The sequence below is a fragment of the Myotis myotis genome, unplaced genomic scaffold (genome assembly GCF_014108235.1).
Source record: "Myotis myotis isolate mMyoMyo1 unplaced genomic scaffold, mMyoMyo1.p scaffold_m19_p_3, whole genome shotgun sequence".
Lineage (NCBI taxonomy): Eukaryota > Metazoa > Chordata > Mammalia > Chiroptera > Vespertilionidae > Myotis > Myotis myotis.
In genome coordinates this window covers 113,478,070-113,502,004 of record NW_023416335.1, presented here as the reverse complement: position 1 = coordinate 113,502,004, position 23,935 = coordinate 113,478,070, and the positions used below count along the sequence as shown (strand labels likewise).

Sequence of the window (23,935 nt, the reverse complement as noted above, 5' to 3'; positions counted from 1 at the left end):
TGATTTAAGCCACCCAGCCTTGCTCTTATGTTTTAATCATTGCTTTAGACCCTCTCCACCTGTGAAGATTGAGAGTGCAGGGTTATGATATAATAGGCTAGCTGCACTGGTGGGAATGAGAGAATGGATTGGGAAGGAACAGGAAAGGGGGCATAAATAAGATAGCTTAAATGCATTAGAAAGGACAGGGTTCTTGAGGTATTCTATTTTTTAAATGTCAATCTTGTGATCCAATTCTAAAAGCAGAACGTAATCACAGATTAAAAAAACAAAACACACCAAAAAATGAAACTCCAGTCAACAGATCATTATCATTTGTTAAAAGGGAGATTCAAGTGCAAATTCCCATGTACACGAATACAAGCATGTACGTTCTTGTGCATGTGGCCAATCCCTGCTCTAATCCGGAACTGGGCCAGAGTTTTGAGAGAGTGGGAGAGTAGGCAGCTAAGTAAAATGGCAGCCTGAATTAAACACTTTCTCTGTAAACCAAGGATTCCAAATGAAAATTGATTCAGAGAATTTTTAAAAATTTTTGCTTTTATTCAATTCAAGAGCAATAGATAAGTAACTTTATAGTTTGAACTGTTTGCAAACATTTATTTGTAACTCTCCATTAACTCTTAATTGTATCAAGGACTGAAAAAAGAGACGCAAAAAATAAAGCTAAAAATAAGAAAACAGCCATATTTTACCTCTAGTTCAACACACAAGCTTGCTAATTCATTATCAAAAAGTCTAAATTTAGAGTGACTAAGGAAACAAAAATACTAACACATCCTTTTTAGTCAGGAAAAGAAAGTTAATAGTATCTATCGAGCCTTCAAACCACAGGGATTCAGAGACACTTAACATCAATTATTTAAATAACTACTAATCTATTATAGAGCAAAGGAAAAAGAGAACAAACTAGGTCACTTGACCAGAGATACAGATGCTATCCTTTCCCTTCCAATAAAAGAGGACAACAGCAACCTAGTGATTTCCCAAATCAAAGCCAATCAATCTCCTGAATGATATTTTCCTATTCAAAAACGATCTCTAAATCTTGACACAATTTTTTCAACCTTTCAAAAATAGTGTTATTTATTTTAAAAGTTCTTATTTCATAGTTACAAATGTGCTTGTTTTCAACATTAGTAGCCAATGTATAATAGTTTGTAAATTTGAACAGCAAAGTCAGAATATTTTTTACTTCTTTTAGAGGTAAGATAGAAAAACAGAGAACTAAATAATACTGTATTTCCTATGACTTCTCCACTTCTCAACATTCATAAGACAAAAAACACTTTAATGCTAAACACATTTTGAAATGTTAATTTTTAGTGTCTTCATATTGCTAAAAGTTAGCATAAAAATTTGTCTTTATATGTTTTATAGCTGTATGTTTTATAAAACTAGGCAATTACTGTTAATTTTGAAACTGTGATGAGTATTATGGTTCTTTTTAAAGAGGTGTATATCTCATACATATACATCAAATATCATATATAATATTTGGGATTTGATTAAAAATAATCCAGGAAGGGAAAGTACAGCAGATTACAGATAAAACATTATTGACCATTAGTTAATAATTGTTGAATTTGGGACATGAGTACATGGGGTTTCATTATACTATTCTCTCCACTTCTGTGTTTGTCTGAAATTTTTCATAAAAGTTAAAACAATGCTTACAAAATCCCACCCAAGTGATTCAATGTTATAATCTAAAAGAGTTGACTCGATTGGTAAAAACAGTAAAGAGATTGATAAATACAGATTGGTAGTTACAAAACAGTCATGGGGATGAAAAGTACGGCATAGGAAATCCTATCTAATAATAGACAAACATGGTAATTGACCATACCTTCGTTACGCCTCCCATTGGCTAATCAGCACGATATTTGAATTAACCGCCAACAAAGATGGTGGCTAATTTGCATACTGCAGGCAGGGCGGGCCAGCACGAGCCGCCATCCAGGCCCCTGTGTGCCACCTAAGCCCTGTCCCCAGCCGGGACCCCCGTGTGCGGCCCTGGGCGGCGGGGCTTGGCGGTGCAATCAGCCCGAGGAAGCCCTATTCTTGCACCCCAATCCCCTGATCGGCCCTGCCCTGTGCACGACTGGTGCTCCAACCCCCAATCGGTGCTCCAACCCCCAATCGGCCCTGCCCTATGCGCGCCCAGGGGCAGCGCCCCAACCCCCTGATCAGCCCTGCCCTGCGCACGACCGGGGGCAGCACCCCAACCCCCTGATGGGCCCTGCTGAGTGCGTGACCCGGGGCGGCACCCCAACCCCCTGATCGGCCCTGCCCTGTGAGCCACCGGGGGCGGCACCCCAACCCCCCGATTGGCCCTGCCCTGTGCACAACCTGGGGAGGCGGGACAGGAATCTAGGGATTGGGCCTGCCATCTGCCACCCAGGGAGTGGGCCTAAGCCAGCAGGTGCTTATCTCACGAGGGGTCCCAGACTGTGAGAGGGCACAAGTGGGGCTGAGGGACACCCCCCTCCCCCCGCCAGTGCACAAATTTTTGTGCTCCAGGCCTCTAGTACAGTCAATAAGACTGTAATAACTATGTATTGTGTTAGGTGGGTACTGGAAATATAGGGGGGGGGGGAGTGGAGTACTTTGAAGTATATGACTTATGTAACCACTATGTAGTATACCTGAAACTAATTCAAACTAATACTGAATGCAAACTGTGAAATAAAAAGTAAATTGATAAAATAAAAAGTAAATACATAAATAAATAAGTTAAATACAACTGTAAAACTAGTAAGTTAGCTTTGGGACAGAAAATGAAAAATAATATAAGATGGAAGAGAAAGGCTAAGTAAAGTTGTATGGTTGTAGTATGTATCATCCATAGTAGAAATTCTGGAATAAAAAAACATAATTACAGAGTTCATAAGAAATACAGCTGCCTATGAATGAAAGAGTGAGATAAGTGCATAAACTAAGGAGACTGCTATAACAATACTTCCATATATCTGGAGAAAATTAACCTACCTATTCATGGAATTAGAAGATTTGATCTAATAAAAGCAGTTATGTTTTCAGCAACCAATCCTGGATAATTACTTATAATAATGAATTAAAATACTAGGGCACTACAAATTATATAGATTTTTCATGAGCAGTTTTCTAAAATAAAATGTGTTCTTTCTACCAAAAAGGAAATCATTTAACAACAACAATGAGAGAGAGAGAGAGAGAGAGAGAGAGAGAGAGTGAGAGAGAGAGAGAGAGAGAGAGGGGAGAGAATCATATTAGCAAATTGGAGAGAGACAATTTTGAAAGGATCCAAGGACTCCCCTCTCAAAAGAATTAAGGAGCAACATTCATTAATGTCAAAGCTGATTAAAAGACCTGAGACCTCTATCACAGGTGATAACTCAAGAATAATCCCTTTCTCCCCAAATTTTTCTACAGACAATTGCAAGGGTAAAATTCAACCACTTCAGAATGTCACAGATTCTACATGTCAGCTTAATAGAATGATTTATGGTGTTTAGATAAGCCTAACAATGTCTCTTAACTTCCAGCACCTGGTATTTTGTTTTGTTTCTGTAAAGGTTCTCTAATGAAGACCTTTAGTGATAGTGGTATGTTAGTGACTCTACAAAAGAGATGTACCAGAGATTAGAAGAATCTGATTGAGAGGTCCTTATATTTTTTATAGTAACATTGAATGAATTCTAGATTTACACTACTCCCAGACTCCTTGCAGTCTTGGAGTTTATTGCGCATTCATGGTTCCTATATTTGAAACAGTAGTAGACATTTAAAAACATTATATTCAAGGGTTTTTCTCCCCTTGAGTTGTCTTCCATTCTACTTTCTTCTTTCAACTGAAGAAATAAACTTATGAATATTGCTCAAATCAGCATGTTAGATTATGATCATGATACAAAATGCATACTAAAGACAGTAAAGTCAACCCTTAGCTTATTTACTACTATTTGTTTAATGAGTGCTGCCTTTGTGCTCTAAAATCTTATCACGGGTACATAAAATGAACTGCCTCATGTCTAATATACTTAGTATTTAATACATACAGTGCCTCTTACCAGAATTCCAGAGGTGTTACATTGTCACACAATAGGCTTTGGAAACAGAATGCCTGAGTTTAAATCTCATTTAAAAACTTGAAAATACGGTAAGATTGTTCTATTTATTGCTTTGCAGATAATTAATTTCACCTGGAACTTGAAGACTCTGTCCTTTCCAAAAGAACATGCTAACTTCTTTGGTTGACTTTCTAAACAAAATGTATAAATTTTGTAAATCATACATTTAGAGATTTTTTTTTTACTTTAGACAGGTGGAAGGGGGAGTAAATAAACTATAAATAAAACTTAAAGTATACGATTATTTTTTAAAAATCTCATATATAGATGTTATATCTATATACCATATATATGTATTTCCGAACATACAAGTAGGATAAGACAATGCAATGTATTAATGGGGGAGGGGGGGGGGAAGGGTAGGGATTTAAAAAAAAATTAAGTCCTTCTGTGATGTCCCAAGGACTTCTAAAATAATCATTTCTGCAAATCTCAAATATACATAAATTCAAACTCCGCCTCCTTTTGATTCTACTGAAATGAAGTACTCTTGTTTAGGCAAATGTTTATTTTGCTTTAACTATAGGGGGATTCATGAATTAAAATTAGCAAAATGTTTTTTGTCACTGGCACATCCATATTAGACTCTACAGAATCCCCAGAAAGAACATTGCATTTTAAAAAGGAAAAATAGTACAGATAAGATGAGCTAAAAAGAAGCCAATTTTATTATTTGGAAAAACTCAAAGACTTTAAGGTTTCTAATGAGTGAATGTAAACTGCCTACATAGTTAAATTTGATCTTTAAAACCTCCCCAAATCAGAACATATCAAAATGAATCATCAACTGTACAAACACTCCCCCCACCAAGTCTAGATAGAGGGTAAGAGAACAAAACATTCACAGCATTTATACTAAGTAACAAAATTTTATAAATGGCATTATATGTTTTAAAATGTTTTCTATTTTACAATAATCCTATTGTTTTTCTAGTCAGTAACACAATTAGAATAAAACAATAAAAAAGGTTTATATTTAAGTACAAATATATAAAATAAATAGACTATGGACAAGAAAGGGCAAAATAAGGCAAGCCAAATAAACACTTCCTTTAGAAAAGGTCAAGTATATCAAGAGATCACAGAAAGGATAATGTCATTCAATTCACTATAGAGATAAGTTACATCTCACCCATTGCTGAGTGGCAATCACATTAACCTACTTGATATTGCATTATTATGATTACCTTTCCTTAATCTAGTTTATTTTTTAAAACTATCAGATGCTAAGATTAACAATATAAGGACAATCTCAGAAACTTAACTCTTCAGCAAAAATTAATAATAAATGACCACATCCGTGACTGTTTTCAAATAGAGTAAAAGGTATTACTGTTCTTGCCTTTGTACTAGTACTATCTGATGTACCTATTCTGGGACATCTCCTTTTTGTCCTTGTGATTATCTTTGGTGTACTTCACAGGTAACTATAATTTACATAGTTTTTCAAGTCACCTCGGAATCAAGAAAATAATTTTACAATTTCAGGATAGACTGCTCTCCCTTTTGTCCAACTGGGATGGCCGCTTAAACTGGTCCAGGAAGACTTCAGCTGTATATCTAGTGATTCTAATTAAGAAATGAGATTTCACAAATGACTCATGTATTGGCAAATTTGAAAATAAAAGATATAATAATAAGCTTACATCTACACTACACACAACTTAAGAGTGAACTCACCTCTACTTCATAATAAAAATATTTAAGAAAAATATCTTCCCAGCTTTTTATTTTTCTTGGCTGTCTGTCCTAAGTCCCAAAAGAGTAAGGTAGACAGTACTCTGGGAAATGAAAGAGCCTTTTGCTACCTCCCGTGCCAGCTGGAATTCTGACAACACCTCTGAAAGGCAAGATGTCCCAATTTTTTAGTAAAATGTCTTTCTCTGGATATAGAGAATTTAACAAGAAACAACAACATCTCTTAGTAAACCCTGCACCAAAACATGAACTGAATGGTTGCTAAGGAACCAACAATCCTATTAGATCCTGTACTTCTGTATGATTTTAAAAGGCTCAATCTCAGAGAAAAAAGCAAATACTATTAATACTTGTCCAGATTATATACAGGAGCAAAACAAAACATTTTAACAAATAAAAAGGGTTGAGAAAAGTTAGATATGAACACAGAAACTGCAAAACAGTAATAACTTCAAAAAAAGTGGACATACTTAATTCTTCTGTGCCTAACACTTCAATATGAAAGAAAACTGAGAATTGAAACAAAAACACTGTTTTGACCACACTTGACGAGTTAAGATACAGCCTTCACCAGATTACACAAGATGGACTTTAGTCATTCTTCACCGCCCTTCAGTGTATGCTTTACCCAACCACTCTTCCCTGAGTCTCTCCTTGAAAGGCTTTCAAGATATAAAACTTTTTTTTTTTTTTTACTTTTCCTGTAATTCTGTTCCTTTAGTCACTTTTAAAATTCTCCACTGCGAAAAAAACACACAAAAAAAACACAAAATTCTCCACTGTACTTTTAGGCTGCCCTCCCTCTCTCTGGGTGAATTCATGTAATCTCATATTGGTATTATTTTTTCTTCAATTAAATGCCCACACTAATTTATATTTTTAGCCCTCTCTTCTTTCCTGAGGGCTAATTTTACATTCTTACTGGGGGTTAAAGAGAGGTCAGTGATGACTCCCAGGTTCTTAAGAGTATTTGCTTTTTTAAAAAGAGGATTCTAGCACAACTGAAGTGACTCAGTGGATTAAGGATCATCCCATGCACCAAAAGGTCGCAGGTAGGATTCCAGGTCAGGGTACATGCACAGGTTGCGAACTCAGTCCCCAGTGGGAGGTGTGCAGGAGCCAGCCAAAGGATGTTTCTTTCTTTTTCTTTCTTTCTTTCTCTCTCTCTCTCTCCCTCTCTCTCTCTCTCTCTCTCTCTCTCTCTCTCTCTCTCTCAGAAAAAAATCAAAACCATACTTTTTAAAAAAAGAATTCTAATAAACTTGATTACATCTTTCTATGTCATGTAGAATAAGATCTGAAAAGTTTTTTAAAAAGGCTGATGACAATCTATATCTACATCCATCTATCTATATATGTAAAATAGAGAAATATGCTAATTAATCAGGACCCGGTAAGGGGTCGATCAGACAGGAGGAGGTTGCATGGGCAGTGTCGGGGGCGGGGCGGCAGGGGCCTCCAAGGGCCTGGCGCTGGGGGAGGGCCTGATCAGCAGCGGCCGGCCTGCTTCAAAGGCCAGAGAGGGAGGCAGGGCCAGACCTGCAGTGGCTGCAGCTGCTGTGGGGACCGGGGAGCAAGGCAGGGCCGGACCAGGGACTCTTGGGTAGGCGGCGCTGTGCGATTTCGAGTATCTGGCACAATGGTATCTAATAAATGTTTGTTGCACACATTACTGAATAAGATAATGACCACTTAGATCACAAAGAAGGGCAGAAAACAAAAACCCTCGAGAAATACAAAAATTTAAGGGAAGGACTGGTAGAAGAAACAGCAAGAGAAACTGTAAAGGAACCAAGAAATCAAGAAGCAATAATCCCTCTGTCCCTGTCCGTAAGGGGATTCCCCAAGATAACTGGATGGCTTGCTCCCCGTCTCCTTCAGACCTCTCTGTACAAATGTCAACATCTTAGTGAGCTCTCCCTGATCACACTTTTTAAAATTGGACAACACAGGCATACTCTCTTAGTACTCTCCAACCCTCTCCTGCTTTATTCTTATCTATAGTACTTATCAATAGCTAACATACTATACATTTTACTTATGTACTTTGTTTCGTTTTATTCACCACTGCACACCAGAGCCTAAAACAGTGCCTGGCATATAGCATGTGTTCAACCAATACTTGTTGATTTGATTGAATGAATAATGCAAAGAAATAAAAAAAAACAGGATTATTACATGTAGACTCTATAGTATATAAAATATCTAACATGGAAATTCTACTGATTATTTTGAGTGCCAAAACTAAAAATCTGTATAACTAAACAGTCTTTTAAGTAAAAAAGGCTCAAAGTTTTCTTAAAATATGTATTTTATACATATAATATATTCAAATATACCTAATTAATTGTAACATTCTATTTACAGTTACAAAGTAATGAGAGAATTTTATAGCTTGAAACATCATTCACAATACTTGATAGACACACCACAAATATACCACTTTAAGTATCAACACTTTCTCGATTTTCCAAATTTCTAATTTCTTTTCTGACATTTTGGCTATTATTAAATGTTAAGCAAAGGCAAGTAGCTAAAATTGAAATACTGAAATATTAGTATAATCATAGCCATTAGTTTTAAGATATAGTGATATAGGAAAAGGATATGACATAAGAAAGGTAAAGAATGGCCAAAATGTTAGAAAAATAAAAATATCCAAGAACACAATGATTATGCCTCATTTTTCCTTATTAATCAAATGCTGCTAACACTACCACCTACCTACCTGATAGACTTGTTCTGAGATATTTTTGGGGGGTTTTAAATATGTTTTAAGTAATAAGTTTGGCAGAGCATTTATCATAGTCGTTTACTTCTTTAATCCACAAATATTCATGAAGAAACTACCTACTACACAAAAGGTGCCATTCCAGATGCTGGCTATAGTTGCAAGTGAAAAAGACACATACCTATTCTCAGAATATATGGCCTACTGGAAAGACAGACAAATGAATTACAAAGTGTGACGAGTGCTATGGAGAAAGCCAGTAAGGACCTGAGACAGAAACCAAGTGAGAGAGAAAATTCAACTTTAGATGTGGTCAGGAAAAGTGTTTCTGTCCTGGTTGGTTTGGCTTAGTGGATAGAGCATCAGCCTGCGGACTAAAGGGTCCCTGGTTCGATTCCAGTCAAGGGCACCTGCCCAGGTTGCAGGCTCTATTCCCAAGAGGGGGCGTGCAGGAGGCAGCCAACCAATGATTCTCTCTCATTATTGATGTTTCTATCTACTTCTCTCTCTCCCTTCATCTCTGAAATCAATAAAAATATATTTTTAAAAAAGTGTTTCTGTGGACAGAAAACCTAAGCAAGCATTGATATGAGGGTATGGAAGTGTCACAAAAATTAACTCAAAATGAGCCCTAGACCTAAATGTAAAACACAAAACCACACACACATACGAAGTATACTGGTAAGTGTTTTAGGCCAGTGGTCGGCAAACTCATTAGTCAACAGAGCCAAATATCAACGTACAACAATTGAAATTTCTTTTGAGTGCCAAATTTTTTAAACTTAAACTATATAGGTAGGTACATTGATATTAACTTAATTAGGGTACTCCTAAGCTGGCCTTTGCTAAAAACGTCCTCAATCTGAGGGGTTGAACTTAGCGAACGTATCCCCACTTCTTCTAATGCCACTTCTTCAAAATAGACTCACCCAGGCCGAAAACCGACTTCTGCGCATGGGCCACGAAGTTTCAACTGCACTGTACATGCACGCCTGCACGTGGTATTTTGTGGAAGAGCCACACTCAAGGGGCCAAAGAGCCGCATGTGGCTCGCGAGCCACGGTTTGCCAACCACTGTTTTAGGCAAAACAATGATGATACACGCTAAAGCTCACCCCAGCTATGTGAAGAGATTTTGGCTTATGTGAGGAACTGAGAGGAACCAGTATAATGGAAACATATTAAGCCAATGAGGTAAGATCATAGAGACACACAGGAGCCAGATGTTGTAGGACTCTGCAGGGCCTTGGTAAGGATCTGTGATCTTATGCCACGAGAATTTATTTTTCAGCTAGAGGCCCAGTGTACGTGCACTGGGGGGGTGAGGGGGAAGGGTGTCCCTCAGCCTGGTCCGCACCCTCTCGCAGTTCAGGACCCCTCAGGGGATGTCCAACTGATGCGGTGGTGTGAGAGGCTGCCACCACCAGGGCTGTGCTCGCCAGCTGTGAGCCAGGCTTCTGGCTGAGTGGTGCTCCCCCTGTGGGAGCGCACTGACAACCAGGGGGCGGCTCCTGTGTTGAGCGTCTGCCCCCTGGCGGTCAGTGCGCATCATAGTGACCAGTCATTCCGCCACTCAGTTCATTTGCATATTAGCCTTTTATTATATAGGTTGGTCTTTGGTTGATTACCTCCCACCCACCCACCCATGATAGTGGCTGGAGAGGGATACAGGAAGTTGGCCAGCTGGGGAGGGACAGCGGGAGGGCTCCAGGGCACGTCTGGCCCGTCTCACTCAGTGCTGATCGGCTAGACCCCAGCAGCAAGCTAACCTATGGGTCGGAGCATCTGGCCCCTGGTGGTCAGTGCACCTCAGAGCAAGTGGTTGAGCAGCCTTAGCATATCATTAGCATATTACACTTTGATTGATTGAACGGACGACCAGACACTTAGCATATTAGGCTTTTATTATATAGGATGGGAACCTGAAATTTCCTGTTTTTCAGAGGAAAAGATAATTCAATTTATGTCTCATAAAGATCACTCAAGCTATTTCTGGAAAACGTATTACAGGGGAATGTGAACAGAAGTGGAAGAATTCGTCCCAAGACCAATACAGCAGTCCAGGTGAGAGAGATGGCTCGCAACAGGGTGGTAGTATGAAAATAAAGAAAAGTTGATGAATTCCAGGTATATTTTGAAATGGATTGAATTTGGGGGATGAGGGAAAGAGAGGAATCAAGGATGACTCCTACATGTCTAACTTAAGCAAACTGTTTGGCTGATGGTGCCAAGGTTAATTATTTAATTAATTTTAGCTATACAAAAAGAAAGGGCAATTGGGTCAAGCTATGACAGAATAGCAGTATCAGACCAAATTTCCCACTGAAAACAACTATGAAAGTGAGAAATAAAATACAAAACTAATAAACAAAAAATCCTGCTATCTGAGATATGGAGAGAGCAATTAAGAGTGCCAGGACATTAGGGGTCAAGAGCTCCTAGAGAAGGGAACACAATGAGAAGATCCCTACTTTTTCCCCTCAAGGTATCTGCCAATTACCAGTACAGGGCACAGAGCCACACAGAAAATAACATCCAGGCCCTGGTATCAGTTTCACTGGGTAAGGAAGACAAAAATTGGAATTATGTACTACCACAGTAGCCAGAAATTGAGGCTCCCAGATAAAAGAATGAGCCCTATATTCTGCTCAGTTTTTGCCCTTCCAGAAGGAATATGCTGAATCATAGACAACAGAACTGACAAACAGGAAAACTCAATAAAAAGATGCTGCAAAGAGGCTAAAAAAGCTAAGCACAGCTTTTATCAGCTTCACACCACTTGGAATTCAGGGCCTGCCAAAAAAGACAAATCTTAGTAAATACTCCAAACTTTCAAGTGAAATCTCATAAGCATTACGCACTAGGAGTGAGTCTACCTGAATTTCTTGATTGCCCTGAATTCTGCCTCATGTCATATCAATCACTGATGAATCAAAGTGATCCATGTTTTTGTGTTTTTTTTTTAAATATATTTTATTGATTTTTTACAGAGAGGAAGGGAGAGAGATAGAGAGTTAGAAACATCGATGAGAGAGAAACATCGATCAGCTGCCTCCTGCACATCTCCCACTGGGGATGTGCCCGCAACCAAGGTACATGCCCTTGACCGGAATCGAACCTGGGACCTTTCAGTCCGCAGGCTGACGCTCTATCCACTGAGCCAAACCGGTTTTGGCAGTGATCCATGTTTTTTTAACTGCCCTGACAGAAAATATGAAATCCTATCGGGAGAAAGATAATATCATTTTGATCCTCTATAATTTTTCATCACAATGTTAATAAAACATTACCAGGCATTCTACAAAAAAAGATATAATGATCGAAAACCCAGACAACTGAAACAGGCTATTGGATGATCTAGATATTACAGTCATCAGACAAGAATATTACAACAATGATTAATATAACCAAAAAAGTAGATGAAAACTTGAATCTCTGTAAATTTTAAGACTGAAAATACAAAATCCAAACTTAAGAACTCAATAATTGGGTATACCTGGATATTGGACAGAAAAGACATAAGTGAACTTGAAGATAGATCAGTGAAAAATATCAAATCTGATACATAGTGGGGGAAGGGAGGGTGGAAACTGTGAAATGACCTAACATACATGTAACTGTAGTCCCAGAAGGAAAGAATTTAAATAGAAACAATATTTAAAGAATACCAGCTTATAAAATTCCCAAAGTGACAAAAGATAGCAAACCATAGGTTCAAGACACTCTACAAACGCCATGCAGAATTACAATAAAAGCCACGCACAAGCTCACAATACAATCAGGTGCCTCTTTAACCACAGGATAGGTACTGAGAAATGTGTCATTATATTATTTCGTACCGTGAACATCACAGAGTGCACTTACACAAACCTGTTTGTATGGCATAGCCTACTGCACACCTAGGCCACATGTTGTAGCCTATTACTGCTAGGCCACAAGCCTATACAGTGTGTTACTGTACAAAATAACACGAGATTAAATTAAGCACAAAAGAAAATGATTCAATCAATAGATACTGAACAATAATTGTAAATTTATTTGCAGCCATTAACTTAGCCTCAAAATATATGAGGCAAAATTAGAGGTAACTAAAAGAACACAGAGAAAAATCCTCACACAGTTGGAGATTTTAACACACTTCTCTAAATTGATTACAAACCACCCAAAATAAGACTTTGAACATAATTAACAAATTTGATTTAAATATTAAGCGCACCACACTCAATTTTCTAAAATTAACTATAAAGCAAATAACAACAAGTTACTCACAATTGGAATCATGGAAAAAATAATCCTAAGACCACAGTACTATTAAACTGAATATCAACAACAAAAATACAGCTAAAAAAAAATCGCCAAATGCTTAGATATTGTACATTACACTATTTCTACATAACACATGGGTCAAAGAAAAAATCACAGTGGAATTTTAAAAATATTTTGAATTGAGTGATAAATAAAAATACATCAGACTTGTGAGATCCAGCTAAAGTTGCATTTATATGGAAATGTCAGACTTAAATGCATACATGAAAAAAAGAAGACAGATCATTAGTGATTTGAGTACCCATCTCAAGAAACTTGAAAATAGCAATTAAAAAAACAACCACCAGAAGAAATAAAGGTAAAAGCAGTACCCAATAGAAATATTTTTAAAAATTTAAATCTAAAAGTTGGCTTTAAAAAACTGACTGATAAGCAGAAAGCACAAAATTACCAACAAACAGATTTTACAAAGCAGATACTATTACAAATATCAAAAAGATAATAAAAATATTGTGAAAAATTTTAAGCCAAATAAGAAAGTTTAGATAAAATGGGCAAATTCCTTGAAATCAAAACTTGTCAAAACTGACAGTAATAGAAAATGCGAATAGTCCTCTATGTAATAAAGAAATTGAATCAACATTCCCCAAGAAAACTCCAGATGGCTTCACTAGCGAGTTCTTCCAAACATTTATGGATGAAATAAAATCGATCTTCACAAACTCTTCCAGAGAGTAAAAATACATCTTCCAGCTTATTTTATGAAGTCAGCATAATCCTGATGCCTAAATCTGTCACACTTCACAAGAAATTAAAATTACTAGTCAATCTTGTTTATGAAAATTGCAAACATTGTAAATGAAATATAATCTAGCATATAAAGAAGATAATGAATAATGAAGTGAGGTTTATCCAGAAATTCAAGGATACTTTGAAATTAGTAAGTATGTATCTCCTCCAACCCACTAAATTTTTAACACATATCCAACACACAGCAACTATATTCTTAAGAATTTCATCCTAAAAAAATTATCCAATAAGTATAGAGATATGTTTTAAAACATGCATTATTTCGTTGTTTATAGTAGCTCTTAAATGTCCATGACTACAGAATCAGCTAAACAATTTATGTATATCTATCAGAATCCATTCAAAATCATGTGGTTCTGTAATTATAGGTATGGTAGCTGTCATGATATATGACTAAATGAAAGACGCAGGATACAAAAGCAGGAATATTTCTAAGGCAAAGGCACTAATTTTATTTGAAAGTAAAGAAAATTAAACATGTATCATGAGAGACCATTTTGTCTAGACACGATGAATTGCCATCTTAATTTAAGTTCACAAAAATGTAATGCCTAACCTGGACAAGTTTCTTTAGTGGAAAGAACATTTCCTTCTCAAAATCTAGTCATAGAAAATTGCCCATGTATGTATTTTATTTATACCATAAATAGATTTAAACAAATCAACAGAAAATTTTCATCATACATAAGCAGTTATTGTATAAAGACAAAAACAAAATACCCTAAAAGCACTAAATTGTTGCTTATCAATCAGTTTTACATATATAAAACAATATAGTTTCTGCATTCAAAGTGGTTAGTATATATGAGATACACAAAAGAACTCAAAGTTCCAAAGACTATAAAGAAAACTTTTAATTTTAGCAATAAAACAATCTACCTTCATTAAAATCATTCCAATCCAGAGAGTATATATATAGTAGTTTGCAAACCTATTTAAGCAAGTGTTATCTCTACTGGACCATGCTAGCTCAGAGCAATCAGCAGTGACTGCATGGAACACAAGGTCTTGGGAAGGAATCTGAGGTATTCTGCCTAGGAAAGTGTGCCTGAAGGATTTAGCAAGATTTGCTCATGTATGGCAGGGGATAAGGGCTTAATATGTTTATCACTATTGCCATCAGATCCAAATTCTTATCCTCGCTCTACGTTTTACCAGCTACATAACCTCAAAGAAGCTCCTTACCCTCTATGAACCTAGGCTTTGAGAAAGTAAAAATCATCTCTGCTGATAATCACACTGTGATGCTTCTTAAAGACAGACAAGGCCAACAGAAGACCATAGATAACAACTTCTCTCAGGGCCGTGCTACAGCTCCAAAATGACTAAAGATCTCCCTCAAACCCTTTCATTTCTCCTGTCTCTTAAACAACGATGGCTAAGACATCTAATCACTAACGTCCTTCCACTTCATGGGTGACAGCATTCCATCCAGAGTTAGTCTCTACTGACCCTGGTCTCTAACTAGAATCATCTTGCACTGCCCAAATGTTATCAAAACTTGTTCAATCCCTCTTCCTGAAACTACTAAGGGTTCCTCAGGTATGTGCTCTTCCTTGCTGCAGCAAATCAACAAACCTAACGTGTTCCACTACAGATGCATTCCTGGTGGTCTTCATCTAGTGGGCAGTAGCAATTTTATCTATATACCAACTGTATTTCCCCAGGATCACTGTGAGGATTAGATGAAATGTTATCATGTAAAATGGCAAGCATCTGCCTGGTGAATAACAAGTACAGAACCACTATTAGCTTCTCTGCCCTATGAGTATAAAATAAAGTTATACATGTAATTTTATTTTTTAATCATCTACATAGTTTGTCACTAACAAGAATCTACATCTCTGCAAAACATGCTAAATGCCAAAAAATAAGCCCCTCAAGTAAACAGATTTTTTGGTTGTCTGTGAAATAACGATCTTATACTCTGCCATAGGTTGTCTCCTGAAAATTCTATTCAGACACCATTTCCTCAGTTTTAACACACTTTATTCTAATAAACTTTGAAAATCTGGTTTCCACACCAAGAGTAATAAGAGTCAGCAACTGTAAATAGAGAGGGGTAAGTAGGCATACTGACCACAGAAAAATATAATTGCTCAACAAGGCAGGAGACAGAAAAACTATAATTATCAAGCACAAGAACTTAAAATACTCAGCAATTTTGTTATCTTATGCAATGGCTTCAAAACAATTTTATGACTGAAAATCCCAACTATAAAGTACTTGAGTATATACCTCTGATATGTGCATATTCATTTATAAATCATGTATTTATGTATATTATATATATTAACTATTCAAAATATTAATTTATTTTAATCTTGCAATCACTAAACATACTATTACTATTAATATGTTAAGTGAGAGCACTGTTATTGAATACACTTCTGTTTTTTTAAAATCTTGGTTTCTCAATTTGCAAAGTTCAATGTATTTTGACACTTGATTTTAAGAGCTGAAATAGTCAAAACTGAAAAACCTAGCTCACTAAGAGGCATAAATCAATATAAAAGAATATGTCGCTTACTGGTTTATTAAATTATATCACTTTTCTATTCTATCACCAAATATGCACAAGCTTTTATTAAAAGTCAGTTACCTGATGTCAATGTTATTAAATTTTTTTTGATGTCAGATATTTTTGCAAACTAAGCAAAATGTGTTGCTTTTTATGTTTCAAAAAAAATGGATTCAAAGTCCACTGAAATTCTCTATAAGGAAGAATTTTTCAACATACTGGAAATATCTAAACATGTTTTCAAAATGTTCTCTCCATAACATTAGTTTCTTCTGAAAAGAAGGTACTTTCTCATTTATTGGTTAAAATGTCAATTTTGCCTTGAAGAAACAACCTAGTATTTGATTTCTGAAAAATATCTGCTAGGTAGCATACTATTGATAGTTTCTTGTCATCATGAAAAAAATCGGCATCTAGAATATTAAACTTTTGTAAAATAAAAATACATAATGCAGCTTTGAGTTCTACAGCTCTTCTAAATACTTTTATAATGAACCTCTGTTCTTATCTCAATATAAAGTATACATACTTTTAAAAAGCATTTTTAAAAGTAACTATATAATCTATCTATCTATCTATATCTATATCTACATCTATAATCTATATATATAAAAGTCTAAGCGATCATTCAACCATCTGACCAGTAACTATGACATGCACTGACCACCAGGGGGCAGACACTCAATGCACAGGCATGGAAACATGGAACAGACTGATGATTCTCAGAGGGAGGAGGGAGGGGAAGAGGAGTTGGGAAGAGATTAACCAAAGATATTATATGCATACTAGAGGCCGGGTCACGGATTCGTGCACTGGTGGGGGTCCACGAATCTGTGCATCAGTCATCTAATCTATAATAATCTGTAATAATAATAATAAAAGCGTAATATGATAATTAGACTGGACATCCTTCCAGACGACCTTCCAGATGAAGCCGGGGCTGCGAGGGAAGCCCGGGTCCCGTGTTCCTGCTGGCGGCCAGAGGGAAGCCCGGGTCCTGGTTACCTGTCGGTAGCCAGAAGGAAGCCTGGGTCCCGGGTGCCAGAGGGAAGCCGGTGCCGGCAGCCAGGTGAAAGAAGGCCTACTCTTGCACAAATTTCGTGCATTAGGCCTCTAATATAATATACAAGAAAAACTGCAAGAACTTGGAGAAGCTCATGGTGCTGTTGATCTCTATATTACAGAATTCCCACATCTTTCATCAACAAACCACATCCAGCCATTGTAATCACCTGGATGTGAACCTAAAATAGTCTTAGAGCCAATCCATAATTCATATAAAAGCTCAGTTCTTCCCCATTTTGGGAGCAAAAATTAAACAAACAGAAGTTCTAATATTTTAATTTTCATATCTCAGTTGTCTTTCCTCATTGAACTTAGTAAATTACTGAACTAGTGAAGAAGCACAAAGCTTCACAACTTATATTAGGTGCAGAGGATATGCCAGTTATAGTTTATAGAATGATACTTCATTACACAGAGAAGTACTCAATGAAAAATAATTGAATTGAATCAATGATATTCAAATAATGTCTCTAAGTCATCAAATGTAAGCTAAATTATGCATACATATTAGGATTAACAGGACAGTCATTCAAAATTATTAGATTGGGATATTTCCAAAAGCACTTCATATATTCAAAAATTTACTGATTCAGAATCTCTCACCCAGAGATTTCAGTTACCATGAATTCTATAGTCTCTTTCAATTTTACCCAAGAATGAAAGGAATTCTTAAAAAGCATATTTAAGAAGCACATACTTCAGTCTCCTAAAATACATTTACTGTTCCAATTATGAAAACCAGTGGAGCCATTAGTACGTTATCCACTAATTTAAATAACTTCAAACCTTAATATTAAAGTATTTTTTTAATATTCAAAGTAGTAATAGAAGCAAACATCATAGACTTCATATTTAACACCATTAGCAGCAGTAGTAGTAGTAGTAGTAGTAGTAGTAGTAGTAGTAGTTGTAGTATGGAACAAACAAATCTACTTTTTCCATAGGTAACAAAGAGAGTAATGCTTCATGAGTCAAGAAATCACTCAACCAGTTTTTAAATGTCTATTTTACATTAGAAAGTACAAGAGATATAAATATAAGATACATATCCATATAAATTTGGCATCATAAAAGAATCTCAAATATACTGATAGAAAATGTTTTACAGGAAGAAAAGATGAACTAAAAACTATTTTCACAGGAAAGGGACATGAACTGGAGGATTCAGAGCCAGAAAGGGCATTGAAAGCTGAGGGAAATAATTTGCTACTTGCTTTAATAAAAAGAAATAATTCAGAACACCAAATATAAGAATTTGAGTAAAACAATTTAGAGAAAGTTTCAATTAGAGACTCATAATTTATTAAGCTGTTTGTTCATTGTCACACACTTAAATATAGAACTGGTACCCTTTAGGTTCATTCATAAACCCTCTCAACTTAATCTTAAAATAAGCACTCTAGCAAGAGAAAGAAAAATTAAAAGAAGCTGTAAGCTGAAAATTTGGGGCACTAGATCTTAATATACTCTTTTGTCAAAGTTAACCATTTTCTATTCTCTGGACCTTTTTCTAGCATGGCCTTTTCCCCTAATATACTTTATACCTGTCATTCTACTTTAAGTTGGAAATGTGATAAAAGTTCACTTCGAAAAGAAATTAATTTTAGTAATTTCCTGTCCACCAGAGGGCTCCAATATTTATTTCTCCCACAAATGGAAGAGATATAACATTACAATAAATTCATTAAGTACTGAAAAAATTCAAATTATCATTATCTCATTTAACCCCAGACTAAAATGTTTACATCTGCTACAATTTCTACATTAACAGTTCAAAAAGATACAGGGCTTTTTAAACTAATTTATCACCTAAAATGTTTCAAATACCAAAATTGCTTTGCCGTTATTCTCACAGTAATTGTCAATTTCTCTCAGGTAGAGTTTCAATTTTATAGCTATCATCAAGTACAATTTTAAGTCCAAAGCTCTAAATAATAACTCAAATATTTTATATAATACTTTTATAAATACAATTTATTAATAACTCTCCTTATCCAGAAAATAAAAGTACTACCTATCTACATAGCCTTAGGCCTTATTACTAACAAATAGAGTAAACATTCTCTTTCAGAAAACCTACAGTCATTAACCTCATTCATGCTACAATTATAAACAATGAATATTGTCCCATCATGACCTATGATTTGGCTGAAAAAAATAAAATAAAATAAAGGCAGTGAATCACTTATATACAATGTATTATAATATTCTGTTCAGATATTCTCAGATTTTTTTCACAAGTTATTATGCTGGAAGTAAATCTCAATCACTCTTAGCCAAAAAAAGGCCAATATTTTATGCAAATATATGCAAATTATTTATAGAACATATTTACAGAATTTTAATAGGAAAGGCATCAACTGCAAATTATTTTTTTAAAAGAGTACAGCGAATCCATTCCCTATGGGTGCTATTCCCCTTCCAATATATCAACTTGCTAAATTTGAATTATAAAAAGAGAATCCTTATGGTAAACACAAAAATTTACTGAATGTTTAAAAATAAATTTTATAATGTGAGTTATATTTACAAAACAGAAAAGATGCTAAAAGATCTAAAGTGAACCACAATCATTGCCATAAGACTTTCCAAAAACATCAATTGATTTAGCAATTACTGTAGCTCAAGAATAAATTATCTCTAATGAAAACATGGCAGGGTTGTAACCTTACTGGACCACCTCATCTCCCAAATAGGATTTTCCTGTACAACTGACAAGCACCATTATCATGGAAAAGAGCGCAACATTTTTTCTAAGTAGCACATACTAGCTGTCAGCACTTAGAAACGTGAAAATTTTACTGCACCTAGCAAAAATGTATGTATTCATACTTCCAAGAGCACATATCCTGATCAATTTAGAGTTATGCTGCAAGGAAAATGTCAGATTGTAGAAAGAGGTGGGGGTGGGAAGGCTGAGGCTTTTCACAGTGGTAAAATTGTTCTCACTTTAAGTCATGAATAAAAACACAAATTTACTGCCATTACTGCTATGAAGAGCTTAAAAATACGAAGCACTTAATCAACAACTTCTAACCAGTATTTACCATGTTATATTTCAAAAAGTCAAGAATTCTAGGAGCATATCAAATGAAGGTATTTCTTAAATAAAAATTCTAAGTAATAGCAAATAAAGGCTTAAAAGGCTTTAACATGGGGGGGGGGGGGGATCTATGGACCTTCAACAAGTTCAACAGCTAGAAAACAAGACATAAAAAATATGCAGAACAATCTCATCTGAGCTGTACCCTTAGATACACTCTGAAACAGCATCAAGATATTATGTTTATTATATAATATTGCTGTGCCCTTGCATATCACCTTTAATCAAAGGATCTCAAAGCACCACAGAATCATTAAGGCCTTAAAATAGGTCTAGAACAGAAATAATTACATTTTATAATTGCAGCTATTAATAAAAACCTTGCCACTATTTCTCAGTTCCGTGATCGAAACAAACATTAGCTTCCAAACCTTCCCTCTGACATGTAAACAGTATTTCCCAAATCATTTCAATTTGTGATTGATGCTATGCACATTTCAGCTTTTCTTCATCACTGGGACTAAAGAAAGTGATGGTACTGTTTTAATGACACAAATCTATTTCATTCTAACTCTCTGCTACAATAGTGCACATATCTTGCACGGTGAAGGATGATATAAAATGGTGGCCTTATGGAGATCGAATTTTTGCTGGAGGTGATGAACCCAAGCACCTACCAAACAAGAAACAGCATTTCCCAGCTCAGTCTAGAGACCGCTCCAGGCAACTTCTAGAGGGGGGTTGAGGAAACCATGTCGTTATCTCCTTAAGTGGGTAGAAGACTATTCTTCTGTGTGCACACCAGGAGGGAAGAGAAAACCAAAAGGATAAAGCAAGAGTTTTAAAACTCAGGAAGGAGAGTGTAAGGTTGCTGCATGGCCATCCAAAAGACAGAATGTTGTGGTTTCTTCACATTTAAATAGCACGTTAAATGGAAATCCAACATAAGCAAAATGTCTTTAGACCAAGGTCAAAACACACCACTTAGGGTCACTTAACTTTTTTAATTATTTTAAAATCTGTAACTGAAGTTTGCTCCTATAGAAACATCTGAGATTTTAAAATGTAATCAACAAAGTTCAATTTTATTTTTTGGCTGGAATACATGAACACTCAAATGGAATGTAACTATGTTAACAGCAATTCTTTTATAAACAAGATTACCCATCTTTTTGTTAACTGCATTATGTTTGTCCCTAGGACTGCAAAATGTAATGTCACACTCACACAAACCCACCTCCAGCACGGTAAGTCTACACGGCTACCTACCGTCGGTCAACAAACTCACAACCTTAACGTTTATAAACAAAAAGAAAAGCAACATCAAAGAATACTTTTTGTTTCGAGTTCTCAACAGTCAAGGATCAAGGCTCAATATTGTGTTTTATTAGCGTTTAAAAGTCCAGTGATGTGATAGGTACTACCAAACATTTGCTACTAAAAGTCCTGTAATATTCATTAAAAGTCCCAATATACAGTGAGCCTAGATTTGTGAAAATCCCCAAACATCTTAATATTTGTTGCCATACTTGTTCACCTAGTCCTACCCACTTCAAAAAAAAGTCACTGCAAATTCTCGTGGACTTCTTCTTGAGGAGATAGATAGACGACACTGTTCTCGCCAAGATCAAGTTTGCACCCAGTGCCTTCGGGAGCTCGTCAGTGCCACAGATTCCGTTTCCCTGCCAACCTCAGTGTCTGGTGGGGACGCCCGCCCTCGGCTCTGCCCACTGTCACCGACGTTTTCCGAAGCATTAAGATACAAGATACACTGTTCAGAGGCTTCTAGCAAAGGGATCTTCTCCCCTTAAAGCCACCTCGCCACATTTTCCCGACTTCTCCATTGCCTTGGGTGATTTGAAAAAACGCAACCAAGTGAGAAACCCCATCCTCAAAGCACTACTGGCTAAAAGGGGGAAACCAGAACCTCCAACTTCTCCAAATCTCCCAGCACGACGGCTTCTCAACAGGCCCCTGCAAACTCGCCCCACCTCTGCATCCTTTCGGATGAAATAAGATTGGAAACCACAATTAAATCAAAGTGTGTCGTAACTTAGCCTTCACTCACCATATCCGCCGGGACATTACTGGACATCTTGCCACTTGATAAACAGCCAGACGTTCACGAAAAAAAAAAAAAAACACCAAAACGAAAACGAAAAAAACCCACACAACAAACAAAAAGGTGCAGAGGTCTTCAAGCCACAGAAATCAGCGTTAACGATCTCGATGAGTTCGTGATGTGCTTTCCAAAAACTAAGTGATGTGGGAGCCAAAGTCGCGGCCTGGCCGAGGTTGTGCGCGGAGGAGCGATCCCAGGAGCGAGTGGCCGGAGCGCGGGGCACTCGGGAGGGAGCAGCCCGGTCGTCGTCGTCAGCAGTGGCCCCAGGACCGGCCGCGCCAGGTGGACGGAGCCGAGTGACACACGGGCATGGAGCGGTGGGAGGGGGTTAAATGCGCCTTCCTCCTTCGTGGGCCGGCAGTGATTCACACGCGCGCCCGAGTCCAGTCCTCATGAAGCAGCAAAATGCCCCGGCGGGAGGTACACAGATAACTATGCGGCTACACATGGACGCGTGAGCGCTGAGTGGCCGGCGGGGGAAACGGCTTACCGAGCGCCGCCGGGGCCGGGGGCCGGGCCGCCCGAAGCCGCGCTCAAGGGCATTTAACTCGTTGGGAGCCAAGGCCCGAAGCCCGCGGCGACACGCGGGGGACGGGAGCTCGGGCCGGGCAGGGACCCACCGCCCCTGGGGGCTCAGGCCGCGGGCGCCTCCGGGCCGCAGCGGCTCTCCGGGCGCATCGTGTTCGCGGCTCCGCTCTCCTCACCGGCCTCCCCTCCCCTCCCCGGCCCCGCGAGGTCCCGCGACACCGACTCCAGTCGGTCCCCGGAAGAGGCCGGTCCTCCCTCTCCTCAGTCCGGAACGGCTTCCTCTCAGAGCTTTGTCTCGCTTCCACTTCTCAGTGCCAAACGCCGCAGCCACCTCCTGTCATCGCCCCTCAAGCCAACATGGCGGCTGCAGCTGCCTGAACGCGAGTCGGGGACTCCGGGAGCTCGCCCCCCACTAGCGGCCGCCGCCCCCGTCCCCCTCGCGGACACCGAGTGCGTCACGACGGAGGCCACCCTGGAGCATCACGGGAAGGGTAGTCCCCCTCGCCCGACTTCGAAGCCACGCCCCTCCTAGTAACAGTTGCTAGGAAAGGAAAGCTAGCTTTTGCCAAGCTGTGACCCAGAAGTTAGGTGTGACCTGGAGAATTATGGGGGGGGGGAGAGATAATTCTGTACAGAGAAGTTCCCTCATGTACAATATACATACAGATTTAAAATATGGTTTACTTCTAAGCAGAATCATTCGTTTTAATGACAGAGAGCTCTCCACATCCTGCAATCTGAAAGCATTTTGTGTAGTGATTTCCTGAGTCTCAACATTACATTTGGAAGATCAGAGGCAATCATTGATTTCCAGTGAGGCCCTACAAGTTCAACAGGAACATGGATCTTATTAAGCAGGGAAAATGTTTGAACATGTGTTTCCCGAAGACCCAGGGCCATAGAGCTACAATCTAATTAATTGAAATTACCAAAAACTGTAATAGTGAAGAGTGCCAAAGCTACATCAGGAAATAGCTACTACAAACTAAGCGAGGATTCACTAGTTTACCAGGCAAGCCTCTAAATTAGATTTAACTCA

At 37.6% G+C, this 23,935-nt stretch overlaps 1 protein-coding gene across 1 annotated transcript in view; it reads right to left on the bottom strand.

Annotated features, from left to right (window-relative positions):
• Positions 1-23,365, bottom strand: part of UBL3 (ubiquitin like 3) — an 80,543-nt gene extending 57,178 nt beyond the window's left edge. The window contains exon 1 of the mRNA XM_036297364.1: positions 22,315-23,365. Within this exon, the coding sequence (XP_036153257.1) occupies positions 22,315-22,341 (27 nt within the window). The 5' untranslated portion in view covers positions 22,342-23,365. The remainder of the gene's footprint in view (positions 1-22,314) is intronic.
• Between the last annotated feature and the right edge of the window lie 570 nt (positions 23,366-23,935).